We start from the raw sequence: 18494 nt of genomic DNA on the forward strand, positions 1-18494 counted from the left end.
CGAACTGAATAAGTACTTTGCATCAGTCTTCACTGTGGAAGACACTAGCTTAGAAGTTCTAGGTGTCAGGGGTCATGAAGTGAGAGAAGATTCTTGAAAAACTGAAAGGTTTGAAGGTAGAAAAGTTACCTGAACCAAATGGTATACACCCCAGAGTACTGAAAGAGGCGGCTGAAGAGATTGTGGAGGCATTCATAATGATCCTTCAAGAATCTCTGGGTTCTGGAAGACTGGAAAATTGCAAATGTTATTCCATTCTCCAAGAAGGGAGAGAGGCAAAAGAAAGGAAACTATAGGCCAGTTAGTTTGCCCGCAGGTTGGGAAGATGATGGAGTCAACAATTAAGGATGAGGTCTCAGGGTACTTGGAAGCACATGGTAAAACAGCCTGTAGTCAGCACGGTATCTTCAAGGGAAAATCTTGCCTAACAAATCTTTTGGAATTCTTTGAAGAAATAACAAGCAAGATAGACAAAGGAGAATCCGTTTATGTTGTGGTCTTGGATTTTCTGAAGGCCTTTGACAAGGTGCCACACATGAGGTTGCTTGACAAGCTACAAGCCCATGGTATTATAGGAAATATTCTAGCATAGATAAAGCAGTGGTTGATTGGCAGGAGGCAAAGAGTGGGAATTAAGGGAGTCTTTTCTGATTCCACAAGGGGGTTTTAGTAGTGTTCCACAGGGGTCTCTGTTGGGGCTGATTCTTTTTACATTATATGTCAATGATTTGGATGATGGAACTCATGGCTTTGTTGCAAGGTTTGTAGATGAGATATGAAGATAGGCAGAGGGGCAGATAGTTTTGAGGAAGTAGAGAAGCTATAGAAGGACTTAGCCAGATTAGAAGAATGGGCAAAGAAATGGCAGATAGAAGAGAGCATCAGGAAATCATGCACTTTGGTAAAAGAAATGAAAGGGTTGACTATTTTCCAAATGAAAAGAAAATACAAAAAAAAAACTGAGGTGCAAAGGGACTCGGAAGTCTTTGTGCAGGATTTGCTAAAGGTTAATTTGATCCATTGGTTGGGTCTGTGATGAGGAAGACACATGTAATGTTAGCACTCATTTCAAGAGGACTAGAATATAAAAGCAAGAATGTAATGTTGAGGCTTCATAAAGCACTGGTGAGGCCTCACTTGGAGTACTGTGAACAGTTTTGGGTCCCTTATCTTAGAAAGGAAGTGCTGAAACTAGAAATGGTTCAAAGGAGGTTCATGAAAATGATTCCAGGATTGAGTGGTTTGCCACATGAAGAGAATTTGATGGCTCTGGGCCTGTATTCAATGGAACTCAGAAGATGAGGAGTCACCTTATCGAAACCTATCAAATGGTGAAGGTTTATGATACAGTTTCCTGTGGTGGGAGAGTTTAAGACCGGAGGACACAGCCTCAGAATAGAGAGGCGTCCTTTTAGAATGGAGATGAGGGGAAATTTCTTCAGCCAAAGAGTGGTGAATGTGTGGAATTCTTAGCCACAGACAGCCATGAAAAACCAAGTCTTCATATTTAATGCAGATAGATTACTGATTGGTCAGAGTATGAAGGGATATTGGAAGAAGGCAAGAGATTGAGACTGAGAGGAAAATTGGATTAACCATAATGAAATGACTTGATGGATTAAATGGCATTATTCTGCTCCTATATCTTATGGTCTTCTTGAGGAATGTGTAAACAATGTTGTTTTGTGTTAAGGATAATGATTTGCTTGAAATGCATTGGGGGGGAGGAGTACTTTTTCTTTCATATATATCTCTGAGATAGAAAGAGTGAACAAACTATTTCTGGAAAAATAAACACCCATAAAGAACATAAAGATAGAGATGCTGTATTTAGCAGTCATAACATCATTAGTCAAAAGCCACAAAATTAATGTCAAATTGTGATAGTATCTAAGGTTGGCATTTTAAGCTCACTTGCACTTTATAATTTGAGAGTTATCATAAAATAATCTTTGTTGACTTAAAGCACCATAAACTAACCTACTGAACCACAAATATAGAACTGGCCACTCCTGGGATTGCTCAAATATCAGGAGTGAAGGAAAACTAATGACCAGAAGGGGAAAAAAAAACATGGATTAGTAAACAGTTACAGCTGTACAACAACTTGGCCTGTAATGTAATCATAATTTTCAAGGCACTTCACTGAACCACGATTAAAAAACATTTGACGCAGTCAAATAAAGGTATATTAGGTCAGGTTGCCAAAAGCTTGGCTGGAGATAGTTTTAGAAAATATCTTGATAGAAGTAGATACACTGTGAAAAAATCTCAGCACTTAGAGTCCCAAGACACAGCTCCCAGCGAAGGGAAACTAAAGTCAATGATATAATCAGCCTGAAAGGTATGATCTTGGAAATACAAGGGTGGTTTGTATAGAGGTCAGGATAAGATCACATAGATCACAAAGGGCAAGGCCATTGAATATGAACATTTTAATGGTTAGATTGCAGATCACAAGTGGAAGTGTATGCAGATGGGAAGAAGGCATAGTGGATAAGGCCTTATAGGCTACTACCGATTATTCCCAATCATATTAAAACTGTGAAGCGTGTTACAGCTATTCTAATGTAAATTACTATTGCACTGAAACCACCAAACATTTACACAAATTTTTGTAGAAATGGGAGGTTTAGCACATTGGGTACAAAGTACAACTGGCAATGAGATATCAACTATAAAAAAGAATGTGGATAGAAAACGTTTGTTTCTAACCTGTGCTTACAATGATTTTTTTCCCCACTGTGTTGGTCATGTTATAGTAGTACTAGTGCAATCACTCAAGTTGAGTATGATGTTCTCCTAAGGAGTTGTCTATTGGTGGGCATGTTACACAAGACAGCTGATAACATCAGCAATGGGTAAAGTCTGGTTCCCTTCACAACTATGATAACTACAGGCTAATTCAAAACTGAGTTCACAGTTCAAATGCTCATTCTTAGTTAAATCTCTGGTACCGTGAATCAACAGGCTGAAAAGTACAGGGAAAAGATATTAAAATGCTTTTCACCAAACACAAAATGTCAGTTAAGGTGCTTCTATAGGTATAATTAAAATAACTGAAAGCAACACTTTCATTTTTCAGGAAACAAAATAAAGCATTTAGTCAAATATAAACCAGAAATTCTGAACATTTGGAAGAGAAAAAAACCTAAAGAAATTTTTATTCAGAAAATTCTTCTTATATTTAAATATTTTATTATAATAGAATTTCCCTGCCACTTATTCCTTGGAAGCAGTGCATAACAAAATGCATGTCATTGTATAATAAAAAGCTACTTTTAGTTATTAGACTATTCCCAATAAGGGTAAATGCCTCATAACAAGGCATGAATATAATGTTCAAATTTGATATATACTGTATGTATATATATATATTATATAGTATAAAGGAAATCCACACAAAGTTCTTGTTTTTCCTCTTTTCTTCATTAACACATTCAAAAGTGTAATTTAAGGGGAAAAGGCACATAGTACCAAAGAAAATTCATTGAGTTAAGTCACTTCTTTACTGGGCTATGAAATATGCCAAAGAATGTGGCCTTCATCTTTTTTTAAACATTTGCACCTGTTTTGTAACAAAATATCAAAAATGTTCATCTTATTAATTGTATAACTTGGGGATATAAATAGCCTCTTTTTAAATTCCCTATCAATAACATTAACTGAATTAAATTGTATAGACATATGAAATGATACTGCTTCAGGAAGTTAATTATTTTCAGAACATCTCTATACAGAAATCATTTGTACACAAATTCCTTTATACATAATTATATAATTTCTTCCAAAAGTATTTGGGATATATTGCAGCTACACAGTGCTGATAATTCAAATCTTGCAGGCTGTAGTCTCTGGCCTTTGAACAGTCATATGCAAGGAAGGCATAGTCAGATATAGTCATCATGGACAGGCTCTCCACTGACATCACAGTAATGTATGAAAATAGCTACAACTCGCGGAAATACACCACTTCTCATCTGCCGTCGTTCAGAGATCACCTCACCAATTGTTTCCATACAAATGTCAGCTGACAGTTGTCCTTTTCTCCGAGGAGCATAGATTGTAGCTGAGGAAAAAAATTCCCATAACAATTACATACAAATGGATCAAATCTATTCAATATAATGACTAAATTACCACATTCTTGCTTTTTTAGGTCCAAAAGAAAATTATTTTTTGCAACTATTCAATGGCTGTGCTTAAACACTGAAAGTAGTAGTAACCTTAGCTAACATTCTCCTCACTGCTGAAGATGAATGACTCAATATTACAATTTCAAAGCATTTATATGTTTGACTTTACCCCTGCTTACCTCTACATGTCTATTAACTCCAGGATTAGCTCTTATTCATGGTCAGCCTGCATCCTCCCAGCTTGTTTTACTGACTGGAGGCCTTCTAAAACTCTGCTGTCCATGTCCTATCTTGGTCGCTTGCAGAAGTATGTGCCAGAAAGGAGATTAGTGAGGAGGTAGATGTTCTTGGTGGTACGGTCCTGTTGAAGATGGCGGAGATTTGCAGAGAATGATGTGTTGCATGTGGAGATTCATGGGTTGGCAGTAAGGAACTCTATCTCTGTTAAGGGGAGATGGGGTGAGCACATGTCCGGGAAATGGAGGAGATGCGGGTGAGGGCAGTGAAGGTTGTTCCAAATCTCATTTTCTTGTAAATTAACTATTCATAAGTGAGACTCTACTATGGGTGGCACTATCGGCATTGGGATCATCAGATTATGGGAGAAAAAAAAAATATCCAGCATTTGTCACTTCTCACTATGAAGATCAGGAATGTATACTGGTTGGAAAAGTAGTGTCAGAATAAAGGTAACTACTGTAATTTCATGGGCCCTTTGGCATTAAGTATATGGTATGAAACTGTAAATGTGTAGAGAGAATACTTACTTCGCTCATCATCTTCAAAGTCATATCTTGCATAGCTGTTTGGTTCTGCAGTACGCAGTGAACGAAGCCAAGGGAAATCAGTGATCATGAAGTATGGAGCTCCATCTACTGTTCCTGTCAAAACAAAACTGTGAGTAGAATATTTTGCATAATTGAGAAAATCTATTTTTCAAAGTTAAGATGAAAACACAGTCTCAAGCTCTTTGTGAAACTATATTATATTCCTAAAGTATTTATCAAATAAATTTTAAATGAAAATGAAATATTGAGTTCAAGGGGCTAAAAGCATGATCATGTTACAGTAACTTTTTTTTGGGAAGTATACATCTGGAAATCTAGGGTGACACTGCTCAAATAGTACTGTCTGGATTCACAATGTGTGGCATCCATGAGAATGATTTATAGTGGCATGAAAAAGTATGGATAATTAGTAAGCAGATGTGTGCCTGTGCACATATGGGCATATATAAGAAAAAGACAAAAAGTGGCAAGAGAAAACAAATTAAAGGCAGCCTTAAGATAAAATTTATAGATGGAACAATTGCAGAATTTTACAACACAAGCAGACCAAGTACCTCTTCAGCATCGTAATTATGATTCTGGTCTATTATTTCTGACATACGTCATCACATTTATTGTTCTGTAGTAGCAGTACAGTGCAAGACATAATCAGTATAAATTTTTTTAGAAGTTCAAAAGATAAATAACGAGTAGTGTTCAGAAATCTAATGGCAGAGGGGAAGAAGCTGCTCCTAAAATGTTGAACATGTGTTCTCAGACTCCAGCAGCTCCTCCCCAATGGTAATAACACAAAGAGGGCACGTTCTGAATGATTGGGTCTTTAATGATGCATGCTGAGTTCTTGAGGCACTGCTTCTTGAAGATGTCCTCGATGGAAGGAAGGGTTATGGAATTGGCTTCACAACCCTCCGTAGCCTCTTGCGATTCTGTATACTCACCAGGCTATGATGCAATCAGTCAGAATATTGTACAAATTTGCACATGCTGGTGACATACCAAATTCCCTCTAAGTCCTAAAAAAAACCTGCCGTGTGCTTTTTTCGAGACTCCATCAATGTGTTGGGCCCAAGAGAGATCCTGTAATGTTGACACCCAGGACAAAGCTGCTCACCCCTTCCACTGCTGATCCCTTAACAAGAACTGGTGAGTGTTTGTGTGACTTCCTCTTCCTGAAGTCCACAACCAATTCCTTTGTCTTACTGACGTTGAGTGCAAGGTTGTTTTTGCAACACAACCAGCCAATTTGTCTCACTCCTATACATCTCTCTGTCGTCATCTGAGATTCTACCAACAGCAGCGGCATCATCAGTGAATTGATAGACGGTGTTTGAGCTGTTGCAAGCCACACAGTCATGAATGTAGAGAGAGTAGAGCAGTAGGCTAAGCATGCATCCTTGAGGTGAACCTGTGTTAACGGTCAGCGAGGAGATGTTATTACTGATCCACACTGCCTGTGGTCTCCAAGTAAGAAATTCGAGAATCCAATTAGAAGGATATAGAGAAGCCTAGGTTTAGAAGCTTCTTGATTAGTACTAAAGGAATGATGTTATTAACATTTCTTCCTATTGATTTTCTCCTGATTCACATTGGCTCATGCTGTTTATTTCATTTATTCCTAAAGGGTAAGAAATTCTCTCATGAATTCTAAGTTGTGCTTTTAGACTGTAGACAAACATTATCCTTTCATCTGCTACCCCATTAGAATTCAAGACGGATCTGTTAGACCTATCTTTTCTAGGAATATTTAAGTTATGTCAAATTATCCCATTTTAATCCATGCAGACTATGCTGGATGGCCAAAGGGTTCACCGGGTAGAATAAATGAAACAATCCCCAAGCTAATTTGCTGAAGGCCATGCTGCATGAAGAACACAAGATTTACTCACAACACAGAAAAATCAAGGCTCTGATGCAGCAACTAAGTCTCACGATATTCCGTATTCTCTTTAACTGGGAGAACTTGCCCATAATCTTGTTGTCTGGAAAAGCCACATCAAAACTGGTTCGCTTACTGTACAGTGCCAGAGGACATAGGTTTTAAAACATAGAACATAGAAATCTAAAGCACATTACATGCCCTTTGGCTCACAAAGTTGTGCCGACCATGTAACCTACTCTAGAATCTGCCTAAAATTTCCCTACCACATAGCCCTCTATTTTTCTATTTTTGTTTGGTTGTATACAGTATATGTACAGTCAGATGACAATAAATGAACTTTATCTTTACACTCATAGTCTTCATCTAACAATTTTTAACATGGTTCAATCAATTTACATGCTCTCCAGAATAAGAGTTTAAATTAGAAACACAGAAAATCTACAGCATAATACAGGCCCTTCGTCCCACAATGCTGTGCCAAATATGTACTTTAAAAATTACCTAGCGTGACCCATAGCCCTCTATTTTCCTAAGATCCATGTACCTATCCAGGAGTCTTTTAAAAGACCCTATTGTATCCACATCCACCACCGTCGCCAGCAGCCCATTCCACACACTCACCACTCACTGTGTAAAAAACTTACCCGTGACATTTCCTCTGTACCTGCTTCCAAGCACCTTAAAATTGTGCCCTCTCATGTTAGCTATTTCAGCCCTGGGAAAAAGCCTGCCTATCCACACGATCAATGCCTCTTATCATCTTATATACCTCTATCAGGTCACCTCTCATCCTCTGTCTCTCCAAAGAGAAAAGGCCATGTTCCCTCATCCTATTCTCATAAGGCATGCTCTTCAATCCAGGCAACATCCTTGTAAATCTCCTCTGCACCCTTTCTATAGTTTCCACATCCTTCCTGTAGTGGGGTGACCAGAACTGAGCACAGTACTCCAAGTGGCATCTGACCAAGGTCCTATATAACTGTAACATTACCTCTTGGCTCTTGAACTCAAACCCAAGGTTGATGAAGGCCAATGCACCGGATGCCTTCTTAACCACACAGTCAACCTGCAAAGCAGCTTGGAGTATCCTATGGACTCAGACCCCAAGATCCCTCTGATCCTCCACACTGCCAAGAGTCTTACCATTAATACTATATTCTGCCATCATATTTGACCTACCAAAATGAACGACCTCACACTTATCTGGGTTGAACTCCACCTGCCACTTCTCAGCCAGTTTTGCATCCTACTGATGTCCCACTGTAACCTCTGACAGCCCTCCACACTACCCACAACACCCACAACCTTTGTGTCAGCAGCAAATTTACTAACCCATCCCTCCACTTCTTCATCCAGGACACTTATAAAAATTACGAAGAGAAGGGGTCCCAGAACAGATCCTTGAGGCACACCACTGGTCACTGACCTCCATGCAGAATATGACCTGTCTACAACCACTCTTTGCCTTCTGAGGGAAAACCAATTTTGGATCCACAAAGCAAGGTCTCCTTGGATCTTATGCCTCCTTACTTTCTCAATAAGCCTTGCATGGGGTACCTTATCAAATTCCTTGCTGAAATCCATATACACTACACCTACTGCTCTACCTTCATCAATGTATTTAGTCACATCCTCAAAAAATTCAATCACACTCGTCACGCACGGCCTGCCTTAAACAAAGCCATGCTGTCTATTCCTAATCATATTATGCCTCTCCAAATGTTCATTAATCCTGTCTCTCAGGATCTTCTCCATCAACTTACCAACCACTGAAGTAAGACTCACCAGTCTATAATTTCCTGTGCTAACTCTACTCCGTTTTGAATACGGGAACAAATCTGCAACCCTCCAATCCTCCGGAACCTCTCCTGTCCCCATTGATGATGCAAAGATCATTGCCAGAGGCTCAGCAATCTCCTCCCTCGTCCCCCTCAGTAGTCTGAGGTATATCTCGCTCCGTCCTGGTGACTTATCTAACTTGGTGCTTTCCAAAAGCTCCAGCACATCCTCTTTCTTAATGTCTATATGCTCAAGCTTTTCAGTCCACTGTAAGTCATCCCCACATTCGCCAGTGTAATTCTCTGTAGTGAATACTGAAGCAAAGTGTTCATTAAATACCTCCACTACCTCATCCGGTTCCATACACACTTTTCCACTGTCACACTTGATTGGTCCTTTTCTCTTACGTCTTTTCCTCTTGCTCTTCACATACTTGTAGAATGCCTTGGGATTTTCCTTAATCCTGCTTGCCAAGGCCTTCTCATGGCCACTTCTGACTCTCCAAATTTCATTCTTAAGCTCCTTCTTGCTAGCCTTATAATATTCTAGATTTCTATCATTACCTAGATTTTTGAACCTTTTGTCAGTAGTGAAGAAGGCGAATGCAATGTTGGCATTCATTTCTAGAGGAATAGAGTATAGGAGCAGGGATGTGATGTTGAGGCTCTATAAGGCGCTGGTGAGACCTCACTTAGAGTACTGTTGGCAGTTTTGGTCTCCTTATTTAAGAAAGGATGTGCTGACGTTGGAGAGGGTACAGAGAAGATTCACTAGAATGATTCCGGGAATGAGAGGGTTAACATATGAAGAATGTTTGTCCGCTCTTGGACTGTATTCCTTGGAGTTTAGAAGAATGAGGGGAGACCTCATAGAAACATTTCGAATGTTAAAAGGTATGGACAGAGTGGATGTGGCAAAGTTGTTTCCCCTGATGGGGGAGTCTAGTACGAGAGGGCATGACTTAAGGATTGAAGGGCGCCCATTCAGAACAGAAATGCGAAGAAATTTTTAGTCAGAGGGTGGTGAATCTATGGAATTTGTTGCCACGGGCAGCAGTGGAGGCCAAGTCATTGGGTGTACTTAAGGCAGAGATTGATAGGTATCTGAGTAGCCAGGGCATCAAAGGTTATGGTGAGAAGGCGGGGGAGTGGGACTAAATGGGAGAATGGATCAGCTCATGTTAAAATGGCGGAGGAGACTCGATGGGCCGAATGGCCTACTTCTGCTCCTTTGTCTTATGGTCTTATGGTAAGCTTTTCTTTTCTTCTTGACTAGATTTTCAACAGCCTTTGCACACCATGGTTCCTGTACCCTACCATCCTTTCTGTCTCATTGGAACGTACCTATGCAGAACACCACACAAATATCCCCTGAACATTTGCCTCATTTCTGCCATACATTTCCCTGAGAACATCTGCTCCCAATTTATACTTCTAAGTTCCTGCCTGATAGCTTCATATTTCCCCTTACTCCAATTAAACATAAGCCAGGAAGGAGAAAATACTCCAATCTCCTTATCGTAAATAGATGTGGAACTATTATGGGATCATTTGTTGCTTGTGTAGCTGTTGTTTTTTCTTCCACAACCCTGCCATGCTCCAATAAATGACTATCTTGTCTTCTTCTATCTATGAATATTGTATATGACCTTGAAAGATACAAAATGCTGATTCCTCTTGCTCAGCATAGCCATAGCACAGGTAATTCTCTCAAATTCTGCATTATATAAAGCAGGATAGTATGGAGCTGGAGCACAGGGGTCGATATAAATGACTGGAGACAAGAGAAAGGTCAACAAATTCCCACAAAGATTGCAAGTCTTAACATCATTACATCTGACGAATCAATTTCTCTCAGGGTTCCAGCCAGGTACAGGTATCAATTGTAACCGACGTTTCAATGATAAATTCTGCCATCTTCAAGGATGATGTCTGGGTATGTCTAGTCTAGTGGTATTTATACCTCCATGAGTCCCTCCTAATTGGTTAGTTCTCATCCAATCAGGTTTCCACTCTCCCACCTTGTTTACAATCAAATTCCAATTCTTACAGTGAGACCTTCTTCTTTGTTTTAATTCTTTTCATCTAGTTTTATTTCAATGTCTTCCTTTACTAGGCTGTTTCAAAGGCCACACGGTGGAAACCTACATCAAGGAGCACGGATGGTGTATCCATTTGGATACCTGGAGAAATCGGCAGTCACATAGCCATAGGATTGACTTCGAGGCACAAAACTACTTCGCCACCCCAATGGCTTTTGGGACCGCCTAGTAAAGGAAGCCATTGAAATAAAACTAGAGGAAAAGAATTTTAACAAAGATGAGGTCTCACTCTAAGTAAGAACCGGAATTCGATTGTAAACAAGGTAGGAGAGCGGAAACCTGATGGGATGAGGACTAACCAATCAGGAGGGATGGACTATGGGGGTATAAATACCAATGGATTAGACACACCCAAGCATTATCCCTGAAGAAGATGGCAGAGTTTGTCATCCAAACGTTGGTTATAATTGATACTTCTACACGGCTGAAAGCCAAAGAGTTTATTCATCATCTCTACCAGGAAAGCATGAGATCTTTTTTTTTTTTATCATTACACCTAGGCTCTGAAAGTTGAAAACTTAACTTTGAAAATAATAATGTGTCTCTCACTGTTATCCCATTAGTTAAAAATAAATACAGTGAATAACTAGATAACTGTATTTACTCCATAGTGAACACATTTCCACAGTGGGACCTCCTGACTTTTTTAAGTGAACAAATCCCTGCTAAATTAAACAAAAAAAATTAGTAAATGTTTCCAACGCCTACCCTCTGATGTGTAGATATCCCTCCCCCATGGGTACTTTGGATATTTCTTCACATCATCATCAGTCCGAGTAGCTTCTGGAAAGAACTCATACTTGATCAATTCCCTAATTTAAAAACAAATTAAAGTTCAAATCAGCAATCATTGTAAATCTCAAATTGTATTTATCTAGGAAATTTGCACAGTATGTCATTCTTTGTAAAAATACAAAATATAATTCATCTCTAAGCATGTTTTCATATGATAGAAGTTAATCATTAAATCAGTGGTACCTTCTGTCATTAAATCAGCTGACTTTTCTGTAACCCAACTCCATTTTCCTATTCTGAAGGCTTAAAAATATTCATGCATTCTCTCAACTGTCCAGCTCCAAGGGAATAAATCCAATTTTGTTCCACTGGGAGTCATTATGCATTGGAAGAACTGTGTATCAGCCAAATGAGCTGCAGCAGTCAATATACGTATGTTATATTCAAAGGTAAATGCAGCTCTTTGCATGGTGACCGAACAAGTTTACTGCACATCTAAATGCATAATTTCCTCCTCTCTGCATTATAGTCCCCTTAAGGACAGCTCTTATGAATCGTGTATTTTGCCCATATCTGACATGAGAAAGAAAGCATTCCCATTTGCCTCTTGGATCCATAATGGATGATCTTATGCTTCATTAACTGAACCTCATCTAGTCTATATTCCTCCGCAACATCCTGCTCTTATCTGCATCTCATTGCCTGGATATCACATACAAATTTGAACACTCTCCCCCACCCCCCACACTAAAGCACAGGACACAGAGTAAATGTGTTGCTGTTACCTTCAAATACATGGCATACCACCACAGGACAACCACTGGGCTTGCATATGAGTATCTCTCCATTTATAAAAGGATTATGTTCCAGGTAAACAATTTATTAAGAGAGAACTTGTAAGTGAAACAACATTTCCTATTAGTTTTAAAGTAAAAACTCTTGTTGCATTCCAGAGCTCAAGAAATAAAAAAAACTGAACATCAACCATGCTAATCCCATTGTAATTCCCCTTGCACATTCTCTTGTGCTCACAGTCTGTGAACTTTGCCCCAAACATACCGATCTTAAATGGTCAATTTCTTTAAGGTTAATTTTTTCATCTAATCCATGTTTTATATTCCTAACACACATGTAAATCTTTGGACTTCACATGTGGTTAACTGTGCATGCATGTATATCCTGGTACTCTCCTCACTTTTTGAGTGAAGACAATTTTTGCTTGAATTATTTTGTACCTTTGTACAAAGGCAATTTAAATATTATTTTTGATTAAACGATGCAACACACATAAAAAATGCTGGTGAACGCAGCAGGCCAGGCAGCATCTATTGGAAGAGGTACAGTCGACGTTTCAGGACGAGACCTTTCGTCAGGACTAACTGAAGGAAGAGTTAGTAAGAGATTTGAAAGTGGGAGGGGGAGGGGGAGATCCGACATGATAGGAGAAGACAGGAGGAGGAGGGATGGAGCTAAGAGCTGGAAAGTTGATTGGCAAAAGGAATACAAGGCTGGAGAAGGGAGAGTGTCATGGGACGGGAGGCCTAGGGAAAAGGAAGGGGGGGGGGAGCCCACAGGATGGGCAAGGAGTTATAGTGAGAGGGACAGAGGGAGAAAAAAAGAGAAAAAAGGGGAAAGAGAAAGAAAGAAAGAAAATAAATAAATAAATAAATAAATAAATAAGGGATGGGGTACGAAGGGGAGGTGGGGCATTAACAGAAGTTAGAGAAGTCAATGTTCATGCCATCAGGTTGGAGGCTACCCAGACGGAATATAAGGTGTTGTTCCTCCAACCTGAGTGTGGCTTCATCTTGACAGTAGAGGAGGCCGTGGATAGACATTTCAGAATGGGAATGGGATGTGGAATTAAAATGTGTGGCCACTGGGAGATCCTGCTTTCTCTGGCGGACAGAGCATAGGTGTTCAGCGAGACAGTCTCCCAGCCTGCCTCGGGTCTCGCCAATATATAGAAGGCCGCATTGGGAGCACCGGATACAGTATATCACCCCAGCTGACAGTGAGTTGCTGAACATTTATTTATTTATTCTTCCCCCCTTTTTTCTCCCTCTGTCCCTCTCACTATACTCCTTGCCTATCCTCTGGGCTTCCCCTTCCCCCTTTCTTTCTCCCTAGGCCCTCCCGTCCCATGATCCTTTCATATCCCTTTTGTCAATCAACTTCCCAGCTCTTAGCTCCATCCCTCCCCCTCCTGTCTTCTCCTATCATTTCGGATCTCCCCCTCCCCCTCCCACTTCCAAATCTCTTACTATCTCTTCTTTCGGTTAGTCCTAACAAAGGGTCTTGGCCGGAAACGTCAACTGTACCTCTTCCTATAGATGCTGCCTGGCCTGCTGCGTTCACCAGTATTATTTTGTGTGTTGCTTGAATTTCCAGCATCTGCAGATTTCCTCGTGATTTTATTTTTGATTATCTGTCTTTTGTTAAAGACAGGGATTTTATTATTTCTAACAAATTTTATACCCTGTCTTTTTCCTTTATATTTAGATAATTTTGCAGTTGTTTATATACTCAGTCCATGCTCCCTTCACATGCAACCTCGCATAGTGGTACAGCTTTTACCCATTGTAATACTGGTATTAGTGCCCCATGAAATGGAGCTCTTTTCCACAAAACATGTATCCACAGGTTTCTGATCTCTTTATATTTGGGCCTCCTATGACTCATGTAGCAACCTAGAAATTAGCTCGATTGAAAGCATGCTTTCTAAACTCAGTTTCTGACATTTCCCAGCACCCCAGAGATTCTCAATTAACTGTCCCGAGATGTCCTTAACTTGTGCCAAACAATTTAGTTTCAACCCTCATTCATAGTCAGTAATACACCATGGAAAAAAGCCCTTCAGCCCAACTTGCCCATGCTGACCATGGTGCCAGCAAGCTAATCTCATCTGCCTGCATTTAACCCTCTAAACCCCTCCTATCCACATATTTATCCAATGTCTTTCCAATTCAAATTCATGACAAAAATGTAAATGCTCAAACTCCTTCCTTAATTAAGAAAAACACATGAAATACCGCCCTTCAGAATATACATCCCAGTTCTCTCTTTCTCCAGCATCCCAATCCAAGTTATTTAATCTGAGATAGAGTAACACAATGGACATGTCCAACAAGACTACATGCCTGGTAACTGACCTCTATCCCTTGCCATCGTTAAATACACTTGTATCACACAGAAGTTACCATTTGTTGATTCATAATGGCAATTAACTCACATTTAACAATGTCTTTGCAGACAAATAAAAATAAATATTTTTCATTTGATTAATTTGCTTCATTTAACATTCCATATGAAAGTGATAACACTTCAGTGTTTTCTTTCTCATGTCAGCGACAGCATTGGCAAAGTACCATGAAATGTCCTATGGAAGATAAAGACTCTAAAAAAAAAAAACACAAATTCCTTGATTTCATCTTTGATACAATATTTATTCATTTACTTAGAGCTGCTGGACTCTGTTATTGCTCACACACTTTTTAAATTTAGCAGGTCCTTAAATCAAATGAAGAATAAAATTATGATTAAATGCTGAACTCAACAAGAATCTTTGGTTAATTCACTTACTTCCCTGTTCAGAATTCCCTAATAAATTCATAATGCCTTCACTGATTTACTTTCCTGTAATCATAGTTCAATGTGATTGGATCAGATTGCTATCTCCTGAACCATAAACTCCCATCATGTAACTCTAAGTATCTTTTATACACCTTTCAGCACTATCTGATGCAAGTCCCACACACCAACCGATTACCAGCTGACCACTTACATCTAGTCAAAATGACTAGTATGAGAGAATGCCAAATAACTTGCATTTTTTAAAGGCAGTTTAAGCTTTACCAAAACAATTCTTGTAATAATTAGTCAGCATCTACACATTATACAAGCCAAGTTTTTTTAAAAGAAAATTGCATGCTTTTGTTCAAGCTATCCTAACTTTGTGGAACAGAAATACTTACTGATTAATATTTGCGATAGTGTCCATCCAACTCCGAATGCGAACCTTATTTCGCACATTTGGTGGGTTGCTAAACTCATGAATAATACAAATATGATAAGGATATGGTCCACTAAATATGTTCCGTTCCAGTTTCAAAGTATCAATCTGTAATACAATACGAATGTTATCAGAAATGATAATATTTTTGAAACTATTTTCAGTAATTGCTTAAAAATCTACAATAGGTACAATCAAAAGTTCTTTCTTATGAAGTGGATAACCTTCAATTTAAATTATTCTTCATAGTTACACTAATTTTCTGCATCTTAACATTTCCTTAAGGGACTACTGTTGAAACTGGTAGAAATGAGGGTGAGTGACCTTTAGACATCATTAAAGTACTAAAGTAGAAACAATGCAAGCAAAAATATCTTCAATTCACCAATAATTCAGCACTAAACTTTGAAACTGTAAAAAATAAACAGCAACATCAAATAGATATTGTTTGGCATGTATGTCCTTTTGAAATACTCTTTTCTAATTTCTGATTCCCAACAGTTGCATTATTCTGTTTTGAGACCATAAGACATAAGAGCAGAATTAGGTACTTTTGCCCATCGAGTCTGCTCCATCATTCAATCGTGGCTGATCCTTTTCTCGCCTCCTCAGCCCCACTCCCTGGCCTTCTCCCTGTAATCTTTGATGCCGTGTCCAATCAAGAATCTATCAAGCTCTGTCTTACATACACCCAATGACCTGGCCTCCACAGCTGCCTGTAGTAATAGATTCCACAAATTCACCATCCTCTGGCTAAAGAAATTTCTCACACTATTTTAAATGTTTGTCCCTCTATCCTGAGGCTGTGCCCTCTATTCCTAGACTCCCCCACCATGGGAAACAACCATTCCACATCTACTCTGTCTGGGCCTTTCAACATTCGAAAGGTTTCAATGAGATCCCCCCCCTCCTCATCCTTCTAGATTCCATCAAGTACAGACACAGAGCTATCAAACATTTCTCATATGATAACCCTTCCCTTCCTGGAATCATTCATTCTAGTGAACCTCCTCTGAACCCTCTCCAATGCCAGCACATCTTTTCTTAGATGAGGAGCCCAAAACTGTTCACAATAATCAAGGTGAGGTCTCATCAGTGCCTTATAAAGCCTCAGCATCACATCCCTGCTCTTATTTCTAAACCTCTTGAAATGAATGCTAACGTTGTATTTGCCTTCCTCACCACCGACTCTACCTGCGAAGTTAACTTTTAGGGTGTTCTGCACAAGAACTCATCACAAGTCCCTTTGCATATCAGATTTTTGGATTTTCTCCCCATTTAGAAAATAATCTGCCCATTTATTTCTTCTAACGAAGTGCATGACCATGCATTTTCCAACATTGTATTTCAGTTGCCACTCTTTTGCCCATTCTCCTAATCTGTTCAAGTCCTTCTGCAGCTTTCCTGTTTCCTCAACACTACCTGCCCCTCCACCAATCTTCATATCATCTACAACTTGGCAAAAAAGATATCTAATCCATCATCTAAATCATTGATATACAGCATAAAAAGAGGCAGTCCCAACACCAACCCCTGTGGAACACCACTTGTCTCTGGCAGCCAAACAGAAAGGGATCCTTTTATTCCACTCGCTGTCTCCTACCACTCAGCCAATGCTCACCATGCCAGTAACTTTGCTGTAATACCATGAGCTGTTAATTTGGTAAGCAGCTTCATGTGTGGCACCTTTTCAAAGGCGTTCTGAAAATCCAAATATACACCTTCCATTGCATCCCCTTTTATCGTTCCTACGTGTAATCTCCTCAAAGGATTCCAACAGGCCCACCAGGCACGATTTTCCCTGAAGGAAACCATGCTGACTGTCCTATCTTGTCCTGTGTCAACAGGTACGCCATAATCACATCCATAACAATTGACTCCGACATCTTCCCAACCGCTGAGGTCAGGCTAATTGGTGTACAAGTTCCTTTCTGCTGCCTTCCTCCTTTCTTAAAGAATGGAGTGACCTTTGCAATTTTCCAGTCCCCTGGTACCCTAGTCCAATGAGTTTTGAAAGATGATTACTAATACCTCCACAATCTTTAACGCTATCACTTTCAGAACCCAAAGGTGAAGTTGGTCATCACGTCTGCTCTGTCATTCAATCATGGCTGATTTATTTTCCTTCTCAATCACATTCTTCTGCTTTCTCCCCTTAACTTTTGGCACCCTTATTAATGAAGAAATTATCAACTTGTAATAGTATCTGCACTCTCTTCTCTTCCCTCACACCCTTCAACATCTGGCACACTGCTAATGTCTTCCACAGTGAAGACTGATGCAAAATACTCATTTAGTTCATCTGCCACCTCCTTGGTCCCCGTTATTATTTCTCCGACCTCATTTTCCAGTGGTCCTATATCCATTCTCATGTCTCTTTTAATTTTTACATACTTGAAAAAGCTTTTACTATCCACTTTGATATTGTTTGCTGGCTTGCTTTCATATTTCATCCTTTCCCTCCTAATGATTCTTTTAGTTGCTCTCTGTAGGGTTTTAAAAGCTTCCCAATCCTCTGTCTTCCTACTCATTTTTGCTTTGTTGTATGCACTCTCTTTTACCTTTACATTAGCTTTGACTTCCCTTGTCAGCCATGGTTGCCCTATTTTGTCATTTGAGTATTTGTTTATAGAATACATCTATCCTGCACCTTCCACATTTTTCCTGGAAACTCACACCAGTGTTGATCTGCCGTCATCCCTGCCAGCTTCTCCTTCCAATTGACTATGGCCAAATCCTCACTCATACCACTGTAATTTCATTTACTCCACTGAAATACTGCTACATCAGTATTTTTGTTTATAATTCTTTCAAGAGATGGGAGCATCAATGGCACTCAATTTGTATTACCATTCCCAAAAGACTGCAACCTGCTGATGGTGATACTATAAGCTGCCATCTTGAACTAATGCAGACCTTGTGGTGAAGTTACTCCCACAGCCCCGTTGTAGAATCCCATTTTTAAGGGAAAGGGCAGGGAAGTGAAATTAATTAGATAAATCTTTTGAAAGATTAGTAAAGACATGATGGTCTCACTTTTCACTGTAGGATTCTGTACTTGCAT

At 39.4% G+C, this 18494-nt stretch overlaps 1 protein-coding gene across 3 annotated transcripts in view; it reads right to left on the reverse strand.

The window, feature by feature from the left end:
* Positions 1–1816: 1816 nt before the first annotated feature.
* The window catches only part of fbxo38 (F-box protein 38), an 82624-nt gene continuing 65946 nt past the window's right edge, over positions 1817–18494 (reverse strand). Inside the window, exons 19-22 of one of the 3 annotated variants that reach the window (XM_072263755.1) lie at positions 15393–15538; positions 11392–11495; positions 4904–5011; positions 1817–4069 (exon numbers count right to left, since the gene is read on the reverse strand). In XM_072263755.1, the coding sequence (XP_072119856.1) occupies positions 3891–4069; positions 4904–5011; positions 11392–11495; positions 15393–15538 (537 nt within the window). In that variant the 3' untranslated portion in view covers positions 1817–3890. Of the gene's footprint in view, positions 4070–4903; positions 5032–11391; positions 11496–15392; positions 15539–18494 lie in introns of those variants that run through there. The other 2 variants (XM_072263754.1, XM_072263757.1) reach the window with 2 other exon arrangements.

This window comes from Mobula birostris, chromosome 7 (assembly GCF_030028105.1).
Source record: "Mobula birostris isolate sMobBir1 chromosome 7, sMobBir1.hap1, whole genome shotgun sequence".
Taxonomy (NCBI): Eukaryota; Metazoa; Chordata; class Chondrichthyes; order Myliobatiformes; family Myliobatidae; genus Mobula; species Mobula birostris.